This window comes from Schistocerca piceifrons, chromosome 1 (assembly GCF_021461385.2).
Source record: "Schistocerca piceifrons isolate TAMUIC-IGC-003096 chromosome 1, iqSchPice1.1, whole genome shotgun sequence".
NCBI lineage: Eukaryota > Metazoa > Arthropoda > Insecta > Orthoptera > Acrididae > Schistocerca > Schistocerca piceifrons.
In genome coordinates, this window is record NC_060138.1 from 1,070,471,438 (window position 1) to 1,070,489,913 (window position 18,476).

Below are 18,476 nucleotides of genomic sequence, written 5' to 3' on the forward strand. Positions count from 1 at the left end.
ACTTTTCAACTATAATTGGATCTTTCCTAAGGCAGGAAAATGCTATACATATTTTGCGCAAAATGTTTGCTATACGTAACCACGTCCAAAATTATGTGGACAGCAATTTTCGTAATGAGCTGCTCCTTTGCTAGCATAAGACATGACAGATGTCGCTCCTGTAGAAGATGACTCGCACAATTTGTATCTTGATCGCGGAAGGATGTCCACTCCTCTGTAATGTACTCCGCGAAATCTCTTCTAATGCGCCCCCACGCCAGTGGCAATAATCGCCATGTGCTCGCTTGGCACATATCTGAACTCTGTACCTTACTCCACCCACGACGTGAGGAACACGCAGGAACAACGTGAAGTTAAGACCTGAGTTTCTCGCGGCGTATATAATGTTCAGATAACTTGAAGAATTGCAGACGAGTGATGTCGACAGCAGCTGATATTTTGACAGGAGCACACACTGCCATTTTCAAAGCAAAAAATGCATCAAGTAGGCGCTGTGCAACCTAGGTAACACACATGCGCTGTAAATTCTAGCGTCATCACAGACCAAGGATGACCAACGTCTGAAGTTATCGACAATGCAATTAACAATCAACGGGTGAGCAAGCATAAACTCTATCCCTCTGTTCCTTGACAAGGATGACAGCAGGATTCCATGCATAATTTAAACAAAAACCACCCACTCTAGTTATAAAGCTACTTGCTAATTTAATTTCAACAGCAACACTATCCCAACAGCTGGAAGTGCATGCCAGAATGTTCGTGTTGTTATACTGCGTAGGATGGCCGGTGCCAAGACAATATTCTGCAATGGCGGATTTGCTCGGCAGTTGTAAGGGTGTGTGCCGCTGAGTACACAAGTCCTGCACTGTACTGATAGTCTTACTAATTTAAGACATGCCACAACTGAAAGAAATACGGTAGAAATCTGCCTTAAACCGTCGCCAGACGGGACGCATTAGCTAACGTTGACGTGGTGCTCTACGTGTTTTGTGACGTTACTTCCAGCTATTTCAAGATGAGGAGTAATTTCGTCACGTGAAACACCAAATAAGTTCTGCGATATATCGGAGAAGTGTCATGTAGGGCAGAACCAATAGGAAGCAAGAACGCCCCCTACGTCACAAGCAGAAATCTCGAGGTCGGCGGAAAGGGGAAGCAAGACACCATATTGCAGTTGTTTTGTTCAGTAGAACCCCATATTCGGTTGGTTTCATATTATACTTTACACCCTATGCTGTTACTAAGCGGCAGCACATTGACTGCCTCTAGATCGCATCGTTATTGGTACGATTTGTTGTAATAACAAAATGGAAAATGTCATATTGGTGTTTACAGTATTTTCGTGTTTAGTTATCATCACGTTATACACTGAAGCGCCAAAGAAACTGGTATTGGCATGCGTATTCAAATACAGACATATTTAAACGCGCAGAATACGACGCTGCACTCTGATCTTAGATGATCTTCTCTCCTTTTTCAAGGAACAGGGGGACAGAGTTTATGCTACCTCATCCGTTGATTATTAATTTCGCTACCCATAATTTCTGACGTCGGTCACCTTTGGTTTGTAATGACGCTAGTGTTTACAGCGTGTGTGTTTGCTACCTTCCCGTAGTTTATCTGAAAACTGCGATTTTAATTTTCCTTGTACAGCGCTGACTTGCTACAGTTTAGCCCTGAAAATGGCAAGATGTGCTCTTGTCGAAATATCGGCAGTTGTAGACAACTTAACCAGACTGCACTCCCTTGAGTTATTTGAACAAAATGAAGGCGTTCTACGATTCTCAACGCAGATTTTTATTGAGGTTTCGAGATTGCATTTGGATAATATCGACTTCTTGCCCCAATATTTCGACTGGCAAACGTCCATCCATCTCCAGGTGAGTGTTCGCCACTGGAGACTACTAGTTTTTTTTTCCTTTATCGACATTTCATGTCCCTGCCCCACGTGGGCAGGGTGGGATGGCAGCGGCAGAACTCACCGCTCTTCAGCCAAGAGACTGTATAAAATAAAACATTACATTTTAAATAATAAAAGACTGGGATAAAAGATTAAGTTTCCACACGAAAAAGGGATACAATGGAAGTTAATATAATACAAAAAAAGAAAAAGGGGTAGTTTCACGAGGCATGTTTACACAAAATCCACATATAATTAAAATGACACTCGACGAAGACGTACCACATAAACCTTGACGGCATGAAGAGCACAATTATAAAACGGCGTCACAGTAGTGAGAGCCACACGGGACGGCGACACTGAACACACACTGCAAGTACGTTACAAGCATGGCGGGCACCAAAACACGACCAAGTAACTGGATTAAAATTGGAAGGACCTGCCAAGGGAGGGGAGGCCAGAGAGGAGGAAGAGAGGAAAGAGAGGTCGGCCGAGGAGCGTAGGAGGAAGGGGCGGAGACAGGGAGGATGGGGAGGATGCAGGCCAGGAAGGAGCGCCAAGAAAGGAGAAGTACAAGGAGGAGGATGGACGAAACAGCAAAGGGGAGGGCGAAGGAGAGGGATCCCTAGGGAGGAGGGGAGGGGAAGAGGAGGGTCAGAGTTGGATAAATATCGGGGTGAAGCACATCATGGGGGATGGGAAGACGGAAGTTTCTTTAGGAGAGGATTGGAAATGGAAAGCGGGTGGAACACATTGGTAGAGGCGCTGCAGCAGGCGGGGAGTGAAGGGGAAAGGAGACACCAGGGGGTGAGTGGGATTGAGGTGGTGGTTGGTGTAGAGGACACGGATATGTTCAACGAAAAGGGGAAGGGGTGGGAGGATCCTCGTGGGGATTGGGAGATGGATGTGGGAAGCGAGATGGAGCTCATTGTGTTCAAGGATTTGGAGGGCTTTATAGAATATAGGAATTTAGGAGGGGAAGACTGCTAGTTGCCGATGTCTGGTTCATAGCGAAAATTGGCGCGGAAACGCATGCGCACTGGCGGCCGTCACAGGAGCGTCCTCTATCGAAATCCGCGCCCTCTGCAAATACCATTCCATCTGTGGCGCCGAGGCACATGCATAAAGATGAAACAACATGTCCGCCTATGTCGGCGTGCGCGCTCTTGTCGCCAAAACCAAACGTCAGATGTCGCCAGACGTCTCATTATGAATAAAATGTCTTCTCTCAGAAGAGATTAAAGAGTTCACTAGGTCCCAAGCTATGTCCAGCTGAAAGCAGCCGACCCAATTTACAAGATTTTGTGCTAGCCGTATCTCCACAGATTCTTTAATTACTGAATCCCAAAAGGATCTCGCCGGGGCCAAGATATATGTGGCAGAATGACCCATAGAATGTCATGTGGTAATACAATGATCAGTCTACCCCGACCTGTGGAAAACCTCCCAGATCCTGATGTTCCTCAAACCCGACAAACCGCCATCCGCTGCCTCCTCCTACCATCCCATCAACCTTACCTCGGTCTTCAGAAAGGTCCTGGAATCCATCCACACTCGACGCATCCACCAGCATCTCCGCAAGCACCGCCTCCTTCCTATTACCCAGTGTGGCTTTCGGCCATCCTTCTCTGCCAATGACCTTCTCCTTCACCTCACTCACCTCCTCTCCGAACAACTCAACTCCCGTCGCTCCGCCATCTTCCTCTCCCTCAACCTTGAACGTGCTTACGAGCGTGTATGGCATTCCGATCTCCTCTTCAAGCTCCAAACCCTCGCCGTTCCTATTAACTACTTCCGTCTGATTGGGTCCTTTCTTTCCTAACGTCCTTCCTATGTCACCATCCATAACACGGATTCCTACATCGTCTACCCCTCCACTGGTGTGCCCCAAGATTCCGTCCTCTCCCCTCTTCTCTACCTTCTATGTACGGCAGACATGCCGCCGCCTTCACCCCCCCCCCCCTGCACCTTCTCCAGTACGCCCTCACCCCCATCCTGCAACACCTTCTCCAATCCCATCTCGACCGGTTCACCACTTGGTGTAACCAGTGGTTGCTCAAGGTCAAACCTTCAAAGACCCAGGCAATCATTGTTGGCAAAACCACCCCTTCCTTCCGTCTCTTTGATTTCTATCTTACCACCTACGGCGGTCCGATCAACCTCACCTCCACCTTCAAAGTACCTTGGCGTCACCCTTGACCGTCGCTTCTCCTGGAGCCCCCACCTCTGAACAATCCAAGCCAAGGCACACTCCCGACTCCGTCTCCTCCAGCTCCTTTCTGGCCGCACATGGGGTCTGGACGCCTCCACCATCCTCCATACCTCCTGTTCGGCATGGCTGTGTGCTCAGTGCGGCTGCCTCGAGTCGAATGAGCGTGCAGCTGCCTGCACTGCGGAAGTTCCTACTGATAAGCGCCGCCAAACTGGGCGCGGCAGGAAGTAGCGCGCTGATAATCCATCATGGCGGCCGGAAGCTGCACAGTTAACTGCGGATCGCGCTTAGTTAAAACTCTAGCGCGATCCTCCGAGCTCTAGCGGCGGCCGAGCGAAACTCGTTCAAGGTCAACCGCCAATATTGCGGGGCACACAGCCATATCCTTTGCTATGCCCATCCCGCCTGGATCTCCGCCCCTCCTACCTTCTACAAATCCCTTCAAATCCTGGAACGCCATGCACTCCACCTCGCCTATGGCATCTATCTAAGCTTCGTCCCAGGGGCAAGGAATTTTGTAAATTGCAGCCTTCTGCAGACCTGGATCGTCCTTTAACGAACCGAGGAGGGCACCAATCTTCGCCAATGACCAGAAGATTACTGTAAGTTGATCTTTTCTTAGGATCCAGCTTACTTTAGACGAAAGGTTGCCGACGTGTGGAAGGATCGCCCTGGACTTGAACATCTCCTTATCTTCTAGGTGTTGTGGGTGGTCACGTTTCTTCCTCAGTAGCGCTATGCTAACCTGATATTATCTACTGGATAAAATAGGTGGCTCACCAAGACATCCAAAACGCAGTCCCAACGAGAACTCAGAGGTAACGCTGGAGGTTTTGAATTGGAAAAATCATTCTTCTATCTGTCCGGAAGGACTACGAACAACAATGCGTTGCTGCTATGTATCTTCACAGCACAGCAACACTGTTTGCCGACTGCGGCGACTGGAGCAAGCTGATTATTTCCTGTTGCAGGGTGGATCATCATGGCGGGCGTGCTGTTCGTGATGTCGACGCTGACCGGCATGTTCCCCAAGCAGCTGCCGCGGGCCGCCGTGCGCCGCCTCATCGAGCAGGAGAGGCTGAAGGCGCAGGGCGACAAGGAGGCGCTCAGGGCGGCGCAGGAGCCGCACCGGACGTCGCTCTCAGGTGAGGCGCCCTTCATTCACTGGTCGCAGCTGGCGAAAACAGAGGCCTGTTCACCTCGATGCAACACTAAGACGGTGGTGATTCCGTTTGCACCAAAGTGCAGGCTTTTTCACGTAGGATTCAAGCACTTTGTCCGGCACTGAGCGATAACCGATGCGCCGGCCGTGGTGGCCGAGCGGTTCTAGGCGCTACAGTCTGGAACCACGCGAGCGCTACGGTCGCAGGTTCGAATCCTGCCTCGGGCATGGATGTGTGCGATGTCCTTAGGTTTAAGTAGTTCTAAGTTCTAGGGGATTGATGACCTCAGATGTTAAGTCCCATAGTGCTCAGAGCCATTTGAACCATTTTTTTGATAACCGATACACCTGTAGGTTGTTGTGTGTGTTCATCGCGTGGCGCTCCGGCACGGTTCTCGGACACTATGACAGGTGTTGCATCGCGAAGACCCTAGTAAGTCGATAAGCCTTGTAGCACATCGAAAGGTCTCTTACTCTGGGGGTCACAAGATTTATTCCCATCCTTGATATCAAATCTGAGCGAAATTGCAGTGGCTAATCCATGACGTACTGAGGTGGAATGAGGTACGAACCAGAGTTGGTACTACGAGTACAACTACCGTGGAAAACTGTACCAACTTAACAGTCTTTCAATCTGAGTGGCTGCCGTGGTAGAAGGTGATCAGAGTGTCCAATCCAGCAATTTCGTTATTTAATTATTAATACAGAATATTTCAGGTTTCTTTTATAATCATGGGGAAAAACTTCTCAATAACAAACTATCACCACAATTTTATTTTATATTAATTTTTTGGAGTATATTTGAAAAATGAAACGGAGGCGAATCACTTCCTGGGCCATCAACTTAGCGTCGAATGACACCCCAGGGAAGCGATTCTTGCAGTCCATTTCAGTAGCTAGTTGTGCGCCAAACTTGCTAGCGACACGCCGAACAGTACATGTACATCTACATCTACATTTATACTCCGCAAGCCACCCAACGGTGTGTGGCGGAGCGCACTTTACGTGCCACTGTCATTACCTCCTTTTCCTGTTCCGGTCGTGTATGGTTCGAGGGAAGAACGACTGCCGGAAAGCCTCCGTGCGCGCTCGAATATCTCTAACTTTACATTCGTGATCTCCTCGGTAGGTATAAGTAGGGGGAAGCAATATATTCGCCACCTCATCCAGAAACGCACCCTCTCGAAACCTGGACAGCAAACTACACCGCGATGCAGAGCGCCTCTCTTGCAGAGTCTGCCACTTAAGTTTGTTAAACATCTCCGTAACGCTATCACGCTTACCAAATAACCCTGTGACGAAACGCGCCGCTCTTCTTTGGATCTTCTCTATCTCCTCTGTCAACCCGACCTGGTACGGACCCCACACTGATGAGCAATACTCAAGTATAGGTCGAACGAGTGTTTTGTAAGTCACCTCCTTTGCTGATGGACTACATTTTCTAAGGACTCTCCCAATGAATCTCAATCTGGCACCTGCCTTACCAACTGTTAATATCAACTGATCATTCCACTTCAAATCGTTCCGTACGCATACTCCCAGATATTTTACAGAAGTAACTGCTGCCAATCTTTGTTCTGCTGTCATATAATCATACAATAAAGGATCCTTCTTTCTACATATTCGCAATACATTACATTTGTCTGTGTTAAGGAGCAGTTGCCACCTCCTGCACCAAATGCCTATCCGCTGCAGATCTTCCTGCATGTCGCTGCAATTTTCTAATACTGCAGCTTCTCTGTATACTACAGCATCATCCGCGAAAAGCCGTATGGAACTTCCGACACTATCTACGAGGTCATTTATAAATATATATTGTGAAAAGCAATGGCCCAGTAACACTCCCCTGTGGTACGCCAGAGGAATGGATGTCTGTGTGCATACAAGATCGCGCCTCCGCAAGCAGAACAATTGAGCTTAGGATGTGTAATTTGATTTGTGAGATATGGACGACAATTTTTACAATATTTAATAGTGTACAACGATTTTATTTGTGGATAATGACGATGATTAGTTACTTTATGTGTGTCTTATATCGAGGTGAGAAAGGTCTTGGGATATCGATGTACACGTATAGGGATGGCGGTAGTATCACGTAAACAAGGCACTGCATTGGCGGAGCTGTCATTTGTATTCAGGTGATTGCATGTGAAAAGGTTTACGACGTGGTTATGGTTGCATGACTGAATTAACGGACGTTGAACATCGAATAGTAGTTGGACCTAGACGCATTGGACATTCCATTTTGGAAATCGTTAGGGAACTCAGTATTCGGAGACTCACAGTGTCACGAGTGTACCAAGAACACCAAATTTCAGGCTTTAGATGTCACCATGGACAGCCAAGAGCGACGGTGTCTACATAGAATTGTCAGTGCTAACACGCAAGCAATACTGGTTGAAAAAACTGCAGAAATCAATGTGGAACGTACGACTAATGTATCCGTTAGGACAGTGCAGCGAAATTTGTGGTTAATCGGCAATGGCAGTAGACGCAAGACGCGATAGCCTTTGCTAAGAACACACCGTCTACAGCGCTTCTCCTGGGCTCGTGACCAAATCGGTTGGACCCTAGACGACATTGGCCTGCTCAGATGAGTTCCGATTTCAATCATTAAGAACTGATGATGGAATGGACCGGGCACTCTGGTCCATCTTCACTGCGCAAGGTGTTGGTGGTTCCATAATGGTGTGGGCTGTGTTTACATGGAAAGGACGGATTCGCCTGGTCTAACCGAACCAATCAATGACTGGAACTGTTTATGCGCTTCTACTTGGACTCCCATTTGCAGCCATTCATGGACTTCACGTTCTCAAACAACGATGTCATGTCATCGGGCCACAATTGTTCACGATTGGTTTGAAGAACGAATGGACAATTCTAGCGAATGATTTGGCCACCCAGGTCGCCCGACACGAATCCCATCTAACGTTTATGGGACATAATCGAGAGGTCCGTTCGTGCAAAACATCCATTACTGGCAACACATACGCAATTGTGGACGGCTATGGAGACAGCATGACTCAATATTTCTGTAGGAGACTTCCAGTGGCGTGTTGAGTCCTTGCCACATCTAATTATTGCTCTGCGTCTGGCAAAAGGAGGTCTAATACGATATTTGGATGTATCCCATGACTTTTTTCACCTCAGTGTAACGTGTAACTCACTTTTTCAAGTCCTCTCGTATATGGGGCACATATCTTTAATTGTGTTGAGTGTGAGAAAATGGTTAAGGACCAGTAGACCAACAATTAGATTCTCTACATCTCTGAGTAACATGTACGGACGAAGTAAGTACCGTTTTCTCCTTACTTTGCTCCTGCTGTCTGCGGCTTGCTCAATACAATAAGCACGTCAAGACCATAGGTCCTACTATGCGTTCGTGAGGTACATCACATTCAAAACGTGACAGCTAAATCGATCAACAGTAATACAGCTATAAAGCTGTTACTTGCTCCTCGTGTACCCAACAGACATGGTGAAGACTTTCTGGCGGTTGCTGAGAAACGCGACGCTAATGTGCAACAACCTGGCGGGCATCTTCTACTTCGTGGGCTACGCGCCGTACTGGATCTTCATGCCCAAGTACATCGAGACGCAGTTCCGGCAGTCGGCCAGCGTCTCGAGCCTGGTGACGGGCACGGTGGGTCTGCTGTTCTCGGCCGTGGGCATCCTCACCTCGGGGCTGGTCATCTCCAAGTTCCGGCCGCGCGCGCGCTACCTCGCCGCCTGGAACGTCATCGTCGGCATCATCACCGTCATGGGCATGATCTCCTACGTCTTCCTCGGCTGCAACACCAGCGAGGACACGCACAAGACCCTGCTGCCCACTGGAGAGTGAGTGAGCCCATTTATCATTTCCTTGCGCTGTACTGTAAGTCGCTAAGTGCTCAGGTGGGTGCCAGAATCTGCGTACGTACTTACACGGATATTGAGGATTTTCTCTGTCAGTTGCTGCTGCTTTCACCTTTGATTTGTACAGTTGAGAAACGTCAAGTTCCAACGTGGTTAGGGGTCCACGTTAAGCAGGTATCTCGTTAGGTACGCCATTTCGAAGGTAAGACGAAGGAAAGGGCATACTGCTTACAATAGAATCATGTCTGCTGAACTACAGTAATATCAAACCAACATTAGATTTGGTGACAGCTTTATTTTATGGTGAACTATTGCGCTATAAATTCGCTTTAATCTGGGAGCAAAATGTTCTGGTTTTTTATATCACGACATTCCCTCTTCTAATTGTTCAACAAATTTCATATTTTGAGCCACTTTTGGGACTTGCTTTAGGGGTTTTGTAGTGGCCAAATTCTGATGGAGTGGGTTCAATACAGCCGAAACTCGGCTTCGGGTTCTCACGCGCTTTTTACGAAGAAGTTGAATTGTAGTGTAAAAATCTCTCAGGCTGCCATTAACATGCCATCGGCCTTTGGTTAGGAAGGAATGGCAGAAAACCAAAGAGACTGACAATTGTTGTAATTGTTGTGATTTACTAGTTTGATGAGCCTGTGCAAACCTCTTCATCACTGAATAAGTACTAGGAGCTACATCCTCTTCGACCAGCTTAATGTACTCGTATTCACCTATGAATCTCCCTCTACAGTTGTTACCCGACATTTACCTCCACCACTAAGCTGACTACTCCCTCATGCCTTAGGACGTGCCTTAATAACTGTTCATTCCCTTCAGTTAAGTTGTCCTGTAAAATTCTTTTTCGCTCAGTTCGATCTATCCATCTGACCTCCAGCATTTTTCTGTAACACCACATTTCAAAAGCTTCTACTCTCTGCAAATCTGAACTGTTTATCGATCAAGCTTCACTTCCGTACAGGGCTACAATGTAGACAAATAATTTCAGAAAAGACTTCCCAACACTTAAATTTGTGTTGAATATTAACAAATTCCTCATTTTTTGAAATGCGTTCTCTGTTATGGCCAACCTGATTTTTTTATCCTCTCTACTTCGACCATCATCACTTATTTTGCTACCCAAATAGTAAAGACTAATCCGTTACTTCTATTGTCTCATTTATTAATTTAATTTCTTCAGCATCGCTTGATACATTTGACTACATTCAATTACCCTTCTTTTACTTTTGTTGATGTCATCTCATAATCTATTTTTACTGCCCATTGCCTTCAACTGCTTTTTCAATTCCTTTTAGTCTCTGACAGAATTTCAGTGTCATTAGGAATTTTTCAATTTTTATTTCTTTCCCTGTACTTTAAATTCTTTTCCAGATTTCTCCTTAATTTTCTTTATTGTTTGCTCAATGTGCAGATTCAGTAACATCTGGGAGAGGCTACAAATCTGCTCGTTCTCTTCTCAGCCACTGCTTCCGTTTCATGTTGTTCGACTCTGGTTTCTGTAGAAGTCGTAAATAACCTTTCGCTCCCTGTATTTTGTTACTGTTGCCTTCACAATTTCAAAGAGTGTAGTCCAGTCAGCACCGTCAAAAGCCTTCTCCAAAGCTATAAATGCTATAAAAATAGGTTTATCCTTCCTCAGTCCATGTTCTAAGATAAGTTATAAGGCCAGTATTGCCTCGGTTGTTCCTACATTTCTCCGGAACCCAAACTGATCTTCCCCGACGTCGGTATCTACTGGTCATTCCATTCTTTATATATAATTCCTGTCAGTATTTTGCTACAATGACTTATTAAACTGATGGTTCACTAACATTCACCTCCTGCTATCTTCGTAATCGGAATTCTTACATTCTTAAAATCTTAAGGTGATCCACCTCTCTAACATATCTCGCACATCAGCACTCCACGAGAAATAGTTTTGTGTTTGCGGGCTCCCCCAAGGATTCAGTAAAAAAATGGTTCAAATGGCTCTGAGCAGTATGGGGCTTAACTTCTGAGGACTTCAGTCCCCTAGAACTTAGAACTACGTAAACCTAACTAACTTAAGGGCATCACACACATCCATGCCCGAGGCAGGATTCGAGCCTGCGACAGTAGTGGTTGCGCCTAGAGCCGCTCGGCCACTCCGGCCGGCAAGGATTCAGTAATTCTGGGGGAATGTTGTCTACTCAAAGTGACCTAGTTTTCACTTTGCTCTTTCATTGCTCTGTCAAATTATTCTCGCAGTACCTCCCGTCTCCTCTTCATATATTTCCTATTCCATTTTCATAATATTGCCTTTATGTCATTTCCCGTTGGTTGATGGGCAGTACAAAAACAAAAATAAGGCCAAGGCAGCTCCAAGAGAGTTGTTTACTGTCCCCACAATCCGTTGCAGGCTAGCTGAAATCCATATACCCGGGAGCCTGTAGCAGTAACATCCGTTGGAATTTAGCTCGTTGTAACGGATTTCGACGGCATGTACTAATAATTACTGCCTTAACGTAAATCTACTTCGTGATAACAGAATTCATGGCGCTCAGTTACTGAAGATTTAATGTTTTGTTTCAAACGTGTGGAGTGTTTAAACAATTAAATACGATCTTTTGTTATTGTTTGGAGAAATTAGGCACGAGCATGCTCGCGAAAGGCCACGTCCCGGGTTCTAGTACCGGTCTGACAAACATTAGCAATTTGCTGGGAAACGTTTTCCTACTTTTCTGAAAAAGGAATATTCCAGAAAGTTCCTCCAAAGAATTTTACTTATCTGGCCTACCACCTCCGTACGACCTCTGAATAAAGCTACCATCCCGCCAGATCCTGAACAACGTCAAGAAAGTACGATCGGGCTCGAGGAAACGTGAAGCTTACTCTTTCGTATCTCATATTTCCGGGTCGATTAAGATCAAAATAATTGTCAGTTTTTATTGGTGGTAGCTATATTTACACCAGGTTAATTCAGTGCACAGTTTAGCCTCTACAGGTAAGTGAATTATACAGGGTGTCCCAGCTATCTTGTCCACCCAAAATATCTCTGGAACAATAACAGCTATACTTATCAAGAGGTCCGAAACGAATAATACGGTCTGCTGCCATCCTGCATTAACGTCGTACATTCCAACAGGTATTTATCCCATAGGCTAGGGGTGATGCGGTTCTGTAACATATCTGTGTACCGCAACGTTAGTCACGAAGTTAATTTCGCTTATCGTTAATCCGTTACTAAAAAGGTAATGCCGTTCAACGTTAAAACTTTACTTTACTGTAGATCTAGCGCAAGTGACAGTTAATCATTCACTCGTAATAGTAAAATTCATGTTGATGGTTTTAGTGAAACGAGCAAGTGGACTAAAAGTTTTACCGTTGTTTACGTAAAAAAGTTGATAAGTATGGAAGTGTGATTACGCATGTCAATCACATCGCGATTACGGGCAGCATGGGGTTCACGCCTGAGCCTCAGGACGTGCGCTAGCAGCGCATGTCGGGTGTTTCAAGCGTCAACTTCGCGTCTTAATATCTCGGGATGTAATGGGAATATTGCGATGCAATCAACGCCATTGTGTATGTGCTTTGTCATGCTATGGATTGCTGAAGAAAAAATATAGGAGGTCCATTTAAAAAAACATAAGTTTGTGTTAAAAAACACTTATGCTTTCGTTTTATAATGTTTCCAAATATGTACATTCATGGGCCCCAGCCCTACATTGATACCAGTGAAAGTCGTTTTCCAATAGCTGTTATTGTTCCAGAGATATTTTGGGTGGACAAGATAACTGGGACACCCTGTATTCAATATATCGATTGGTCATAACTTGGATGATTCTCATTTGGTGTCGGATCAAGTATATGTTCTGTGCAATAGGTCTCCTGCGACAGACTCGTGAACTACGGTTATTGTTGTTGTTGTTGTCTTCAATCGGAAGACTGCTAAACCGGTGCATAATAAGAAAGTAATGTAGCTGGTAAGTTTATGACTAGAAACCTGAATACGTGCTGTTTCAAGTCATTGCAATGACAACTTAAGTTGACGATGGTCAAAATGATCCCAAAGCACAAATACATGTACCTTAGTGAATACTGTTGTCTCCGTTTCAGTGAATTACACACTCGTAACACAATTAGTTAAACTTCAATAACTTTAGGACACAATGTCTGCCCAAAATTACGATCAACTTGGGCTTCATACCTACACTATAGATGTTATTCACTGGATTCAATAGGCATCAACGTGATCGTCGTAAATAACGTAACGTTCTCTGTAGACAACTGAGTTATACACCGACCGTCTATAAAGTTCCAAGAGTGGTTTTATTTGTGGCGTATGAGCGACATGTCCTCAGTAACTACGTGAGCTAACTGTTGTAAACAAAGGATGTGGATTCGACCAGTCAGCTGTGAGCAGGCAGTGTTCAGCAGTGGACGCGCGACCGTAGTGTGTCAAAGCTGTTGTGTCAGAAATCGCGATGGAGTAACGTCTCTAAATTTAGTGTTTAAGACACTCTTCGGAAGGTTTTCAAGAAGAGAAAAGTGTGTGCAAATTTTGTCACCTTGATTCCTGCACAAAAAGAAAGACGCGTGGACGCCTACTGCGACTTGACTGATATACGGAACGCAAACGGTTGTTTTGCGAAGAAAATCGTCACGGGTGACGAAATTTGATGTTATCATTACGAACCTAGCACAAAACGATGAAGTAAGGATCAACGATCTGACAAAGAATGGCTTCTCTGTCAGTTTACGTGGCTTAATGACCGTTTTGTGCATTGTACACCTGAAGCATTAAAACTGTCATATTAAATCATCCCTATTCTTTATTAATCTAGTCTCGAAACCTCTTTGGACTTACGGGGTTGTGTGGGCAGGCTTTTGAGCGGGACGCTGTTGGCAGGCTGTCGACGCTGACGGAGTGCAACGCGGCTTGCCACTGCGACTACGTCACGTACTCTCCCGTCTGCACCGCCGACGGCCGCACCAGCTTCGTGTCCGCCTGCCACGCCGGCTGCCTCTCCTCCTACGTCAACGACGACGGCACCAGGGTGAGTCCGGCACACCACTGACCGCATGTCTTTAATGACAAGAATTTTTAGTCGTTAGTCTACGCACTGGTTTGATATCTCCTTCTTTCACCTCCTCTCTCCTGGTGAACTCTTCAACTTTTCAAATCTTTTACTGCCTGCGTCTTCAGTTGTGCGTTATACACATTATCTCGACGCCGAAGAAACGAGACTGCCCGTTTAACTGAGAAATTACACGGAAGAGCAGAAAAAATGACCACCGCAAGAATGAAATCCTCCTCGTGGTGTTTCGGGCACGTGATGTGGTAAGCAGAACAGGTGCGAATGGGTAATCATCGTAGCGTATATATGGGCCGCATATAGTGAAATCTACCGACATAAGCGACTCCGGCAAAGGGTAGATCGTCATGGGATGGTGCCTACAAACAACCATCTCGACTACTGGCGTGCTTCTGTCGTAAGTGTCTCTGTAAAGTGGTTGAAAGCACAAGTATCTTCTGAGATACACCGTTTAGCGCATTTTGTTGAACGTGGAGATCCGTAGCAGATCACCCCTACGTATTCCCAAGACCCAACGAAATCGAAGTTACGATTGCAGTGGACACGAGATCATTGAAATTGGACAGTGAATCAATGGAAACGTGTTGCCTGGTTAGGTGAACCACTTTTATTGTTACTCTAGGTCCATGGTCGTGTCCGCATACGCCGTCATTCAGGTTAACGGCTGCCCGAAACATCCACCGCATCACGGACGAGGCAGTTACATGTTTTATGTTTGGGCTTCCGTGAGACATTTGGTAGTACTCGAGGGCACCATGGCAACGATGATTTACGAAAGCTGTTTCATCAGGCTTGATGTGTTCCCCGACGACGATGGCATCTTCCGGAAGGCTAACTGTCCCTGTGACAAGGTCAGAATCGTGCTACCGTGATTTGAGTAACATGATACTGAACTCACGCTATTGTCTTGGCCACAAAGTTCGCCTGATCTGTACCAGATACATCTGTTATAGTATCGGGCGCCGGTTCCGTGCTCACAAACTACCGACCTCCTATGTCACCTATGCGTAAACATCTGATAACGCGTACTTCCAGAAACCTATCAGGCACTTATCGAGTCAATACCGGCCAGAACCGCTGCTACAATGCGTTCCAAAGCTCCCTTGCCGGTGTAGTTGTCGTGATGTAGGAATGACATGCGCAAGTTGTGCAAATAATTTCCGCCATTTCTGTTTAGCTGTTTCTTATGAGCATCTCACTAACGATGTTTCGAGAAATAATGTGGGAATCAGTGTCTCCAGTTCTTAAGTCAAAGGATTTTCTTACCGTCGTTCCAAAGTTCTTCCCTGTTGTCTCAGATAATAGCTTTCACTGAGCGATAAAGAAGCATAAAATGAAAAACGCCAAAGAAGATTGTTCACCACTGTAATCACTGTACCATTCAACCGCCTGTGTACCGTGTTAAGCAGCAGAAAAAGAAACGATAAGCATGATATCGCATAAATGTTTGTAGTTAGATATCTGACAAACATTTCTGTATCTGGTTTACAATGTCTCTTGGAGGAAAAGAGTTGGTGATGTCTTCAGTATTAGAGGAGCTTGTAATGTCCACCGCAGGTGTTCAGTGACTGCTCGTGCGTGCCGCGAGTCGGCGTCAACGGCTCGCTGGTCGCCGAGAGCGGGGGGGAGGTGCTGCAGGGGGCGTGCCCCGTCGACTGCATGCGGCCCTTCATCATCTTCCTGTGCACCGTCTGCCTACTCAAGTTCGTCGGATCGACCGGACGCGCCTCCAACTTCCTCGTCTCCGTCAGGTAAGCCACGATACGAGGTCACTGGCAAAACGATGGCTGATGCTCATTCGAGTGAATAGCTAGTTGACGTTTGGGAGAGACGGCACTGGAGCTGCCAGAGTAATGCAAATTATATAATTTATATTTATGACGTCGTAGCAAGGAAATGCGTGAAAAACTAGCTTTTGCTTCAAGTGGAGCACGGTAAAACTTCAGCAGCAAGGATGACTTATTAATTGATTACTTCTTATTACTAACTAACTTCGCAACACACTTTGCAGAAAGTGTCTCCATATATTACTGAATGTGCCTGCAAAATTGTATCATTTTACGACACGCAGTTCAGGAGATATAACGACGAAAATGTAGAGATGTGTGAGAAACTAGCTTTTGCTTAAAATGGAGCGTAAATTGCGCAGACCACGTTAATCCTATGTTTCATAATAAGCGCACTTAACAACTTTGCACTTTAAATTTAAACGTTATTTCAAACATTTCATAAACTCTTTCTCACTTACATACTTCACGTCAAATGTTCAACACATTAACTCATTTGTAAAGTAATCTTGTAGCTATTTCATAAATGGGAGTTCGATTCTTTAGAGAATCTGGGGGAGTACTTCAACGTTTGTAAAATGTGCAAGAATTACAAATGTTACTGGTCGAACACTACTATAGTTGCTGTCTCCCTCTACGATTTTTACCTCCCAGACTCCCTCCAGTACTAAACTGGTGATCCCTTGATGTCTCAGAATGTGTCCTATCAATCGAGCTCTTGTTCATGTCAAGTTGTGCCACAAATTTTTTGTCTCTCCAGTTCTAATCAGTACTTCCTCATTAGTTAAGTGATCGACCCATCTAATCTTCAGCATTCTTCTGTAGAACCACATTTCGAAAGCTTCTATTCTCTTTTAACTAAACTCTTTATCATCTATGTTTCACTTCCATATATGGCTACACTTTAGACAAATACCTTCAGGAAAAACTTCCCAACGCTTAAATCTATCCGGTCGGAGGGGCCGAGCGGTTCTAGGCGCCACAGTCTGGAACCGCGCGACCGTTACGGTCGCAGGTTCGAATCCTGCCTCGGGCATGGATGTGTGTGATGTCCTTAGGTTAGTTACGTTTAAGTAGTTCTAAGTTCTAGGGGACTGATGACCTCAGATGTTAAGTCCCATAGTGCTCAGAGCCATTTGAACCATTTTGCTTAAATCTATCGATGTTAACAGATTTCTCTTCTTCATAAATGCTTTTCTTATCACTGCCAGTCTACATTTCATATCCTCTCTACTTCGGCCATCATCAGTTATTTTGCTACACAAATAGCAAAACACATCTACTACTTAATGTAACTCATTTCCTAATCTGATTTCCTTAGCATCACTTGATTTAATTCGACTACGTTCCATTACGCCTGTTTTGCTTTCGTTGATGTTTCTCTTTTATCCTTCTTTCAAAACACTGTCCATTCCATTCAACTGCGCTTCCAGGTTCTTTGCTGTCTCTGACAAAATTGAAATGTCTTCAGCAAACCTCAAAGTTTTTATTTCATCGGCCTGAATTATATATTAGCAACATGGCCAATAAATAATTCTTTGAATTTTCGTGAGTTCATGTGGACTGCACCCGTGGTCTAGGGGTTTAGTAAAAAAAAAGTTCTCGGTCCCGGGTTCGAATCCCGCCACGGCTTAAATCTTGAATAATAATCTGTATTGGCGCCCGAAGACTTCCGGCATAAGAAGTCAACCTCATTCTGCCAACGGCCTTTTCAAAGAGGGCGGAGTAGGAGAAGAGGTTCAGGATACTCTCTTGTCCATGGAGTGGGAAACTGCCCCTAATGGCAGAACAATCAGCAATGATCAATGGCATGAGGATGCAGAAGGGAATGGAAACCATTGCACGAAAGAGACATATCGTGTGTACATAGGGCATGTGGCTTGTAATTGAAAAAACGTGTCCTGATGATATCTCCATTGGCAAAAGATTCCGGAATAGTCCCCAATTCGGATCTGCGGGAGAGGATTGGCAAGTGATAGGTGACCATGAGAAAAAGATGGAATAAGCAAAGAAAGGATAGCGTTCTACGAGTCAGGGCGTGGAATGTCACGAGCTCCAAAGTTTTAGGGAACCTAGAAAATATGAAAAGGGAAATGCAAATACTCAATCTACATATAGTAGGAGCCAGTGAAGTGAAATGGAAATAAGACAAGGGTTTTTGGTCAGATTAACATAGGGTAAAATCAATAGAATCAGAAAATGGTACAATGAGAGCAGAACTTGTCATGAATAGGAAGGTAGGGCACAGTGTGTGTTACTATGAACAGTTCGGTGATAGGGTGTTCTTATCAGAATCGACAGCAAACCAACCCCGATAACGACAGTTCAGGTGTATATGCCGACGTCGCAAGCTGAAGATAAAGAGATAGAGGAAGTATAGTAGTGGAAGTGTAGTACAGTACGTAAAGGGAGGTGAAAATCTAATAGCCATGGGGGACTGGAATGGAATTCTAGGGAGAGTCGAAGAAAAGATTACAGGAGAATATGGGCTTGG

General features: G+C 45.3%; 1 protein-coding gene across 1 annotated transcript in view; it reads left to right on the forward strand.

Annotated features, from left to right (window-relative positions):
- LOC124797797 (solute carrier organic anion transporter family member 74D-like) overlaps nucleotides 1-18,476 on the forward strand; it is a 105,663-nt gene that overhangs the window by 52,002 nt on the left and 35,185 nt on the right. Inside the window, exons 5-8 of the mRNA XM_047260814.1 lie at nucleotides 5,084-5,257; nucleotides 8,748-9,111; nucleotides 14,009-14,156; nucleotides 15,753-15,946. Of these exons, the coding sequence (XP_047116770.1) occupies nucleotides 5,084-5,257; nucleotides 8,748-9,111; nucleotides 14,009-14,156; nucleotides 15,753-15,946 (880 nt within the window). The remainder of the gene's footprint in view (nucleotides 1-5,083; nucleotides 5,258-8,747; nucleotides 9,112-14,008; nucleotides 14,157-15,752; nucleotides 15,947-18,476) is intronic.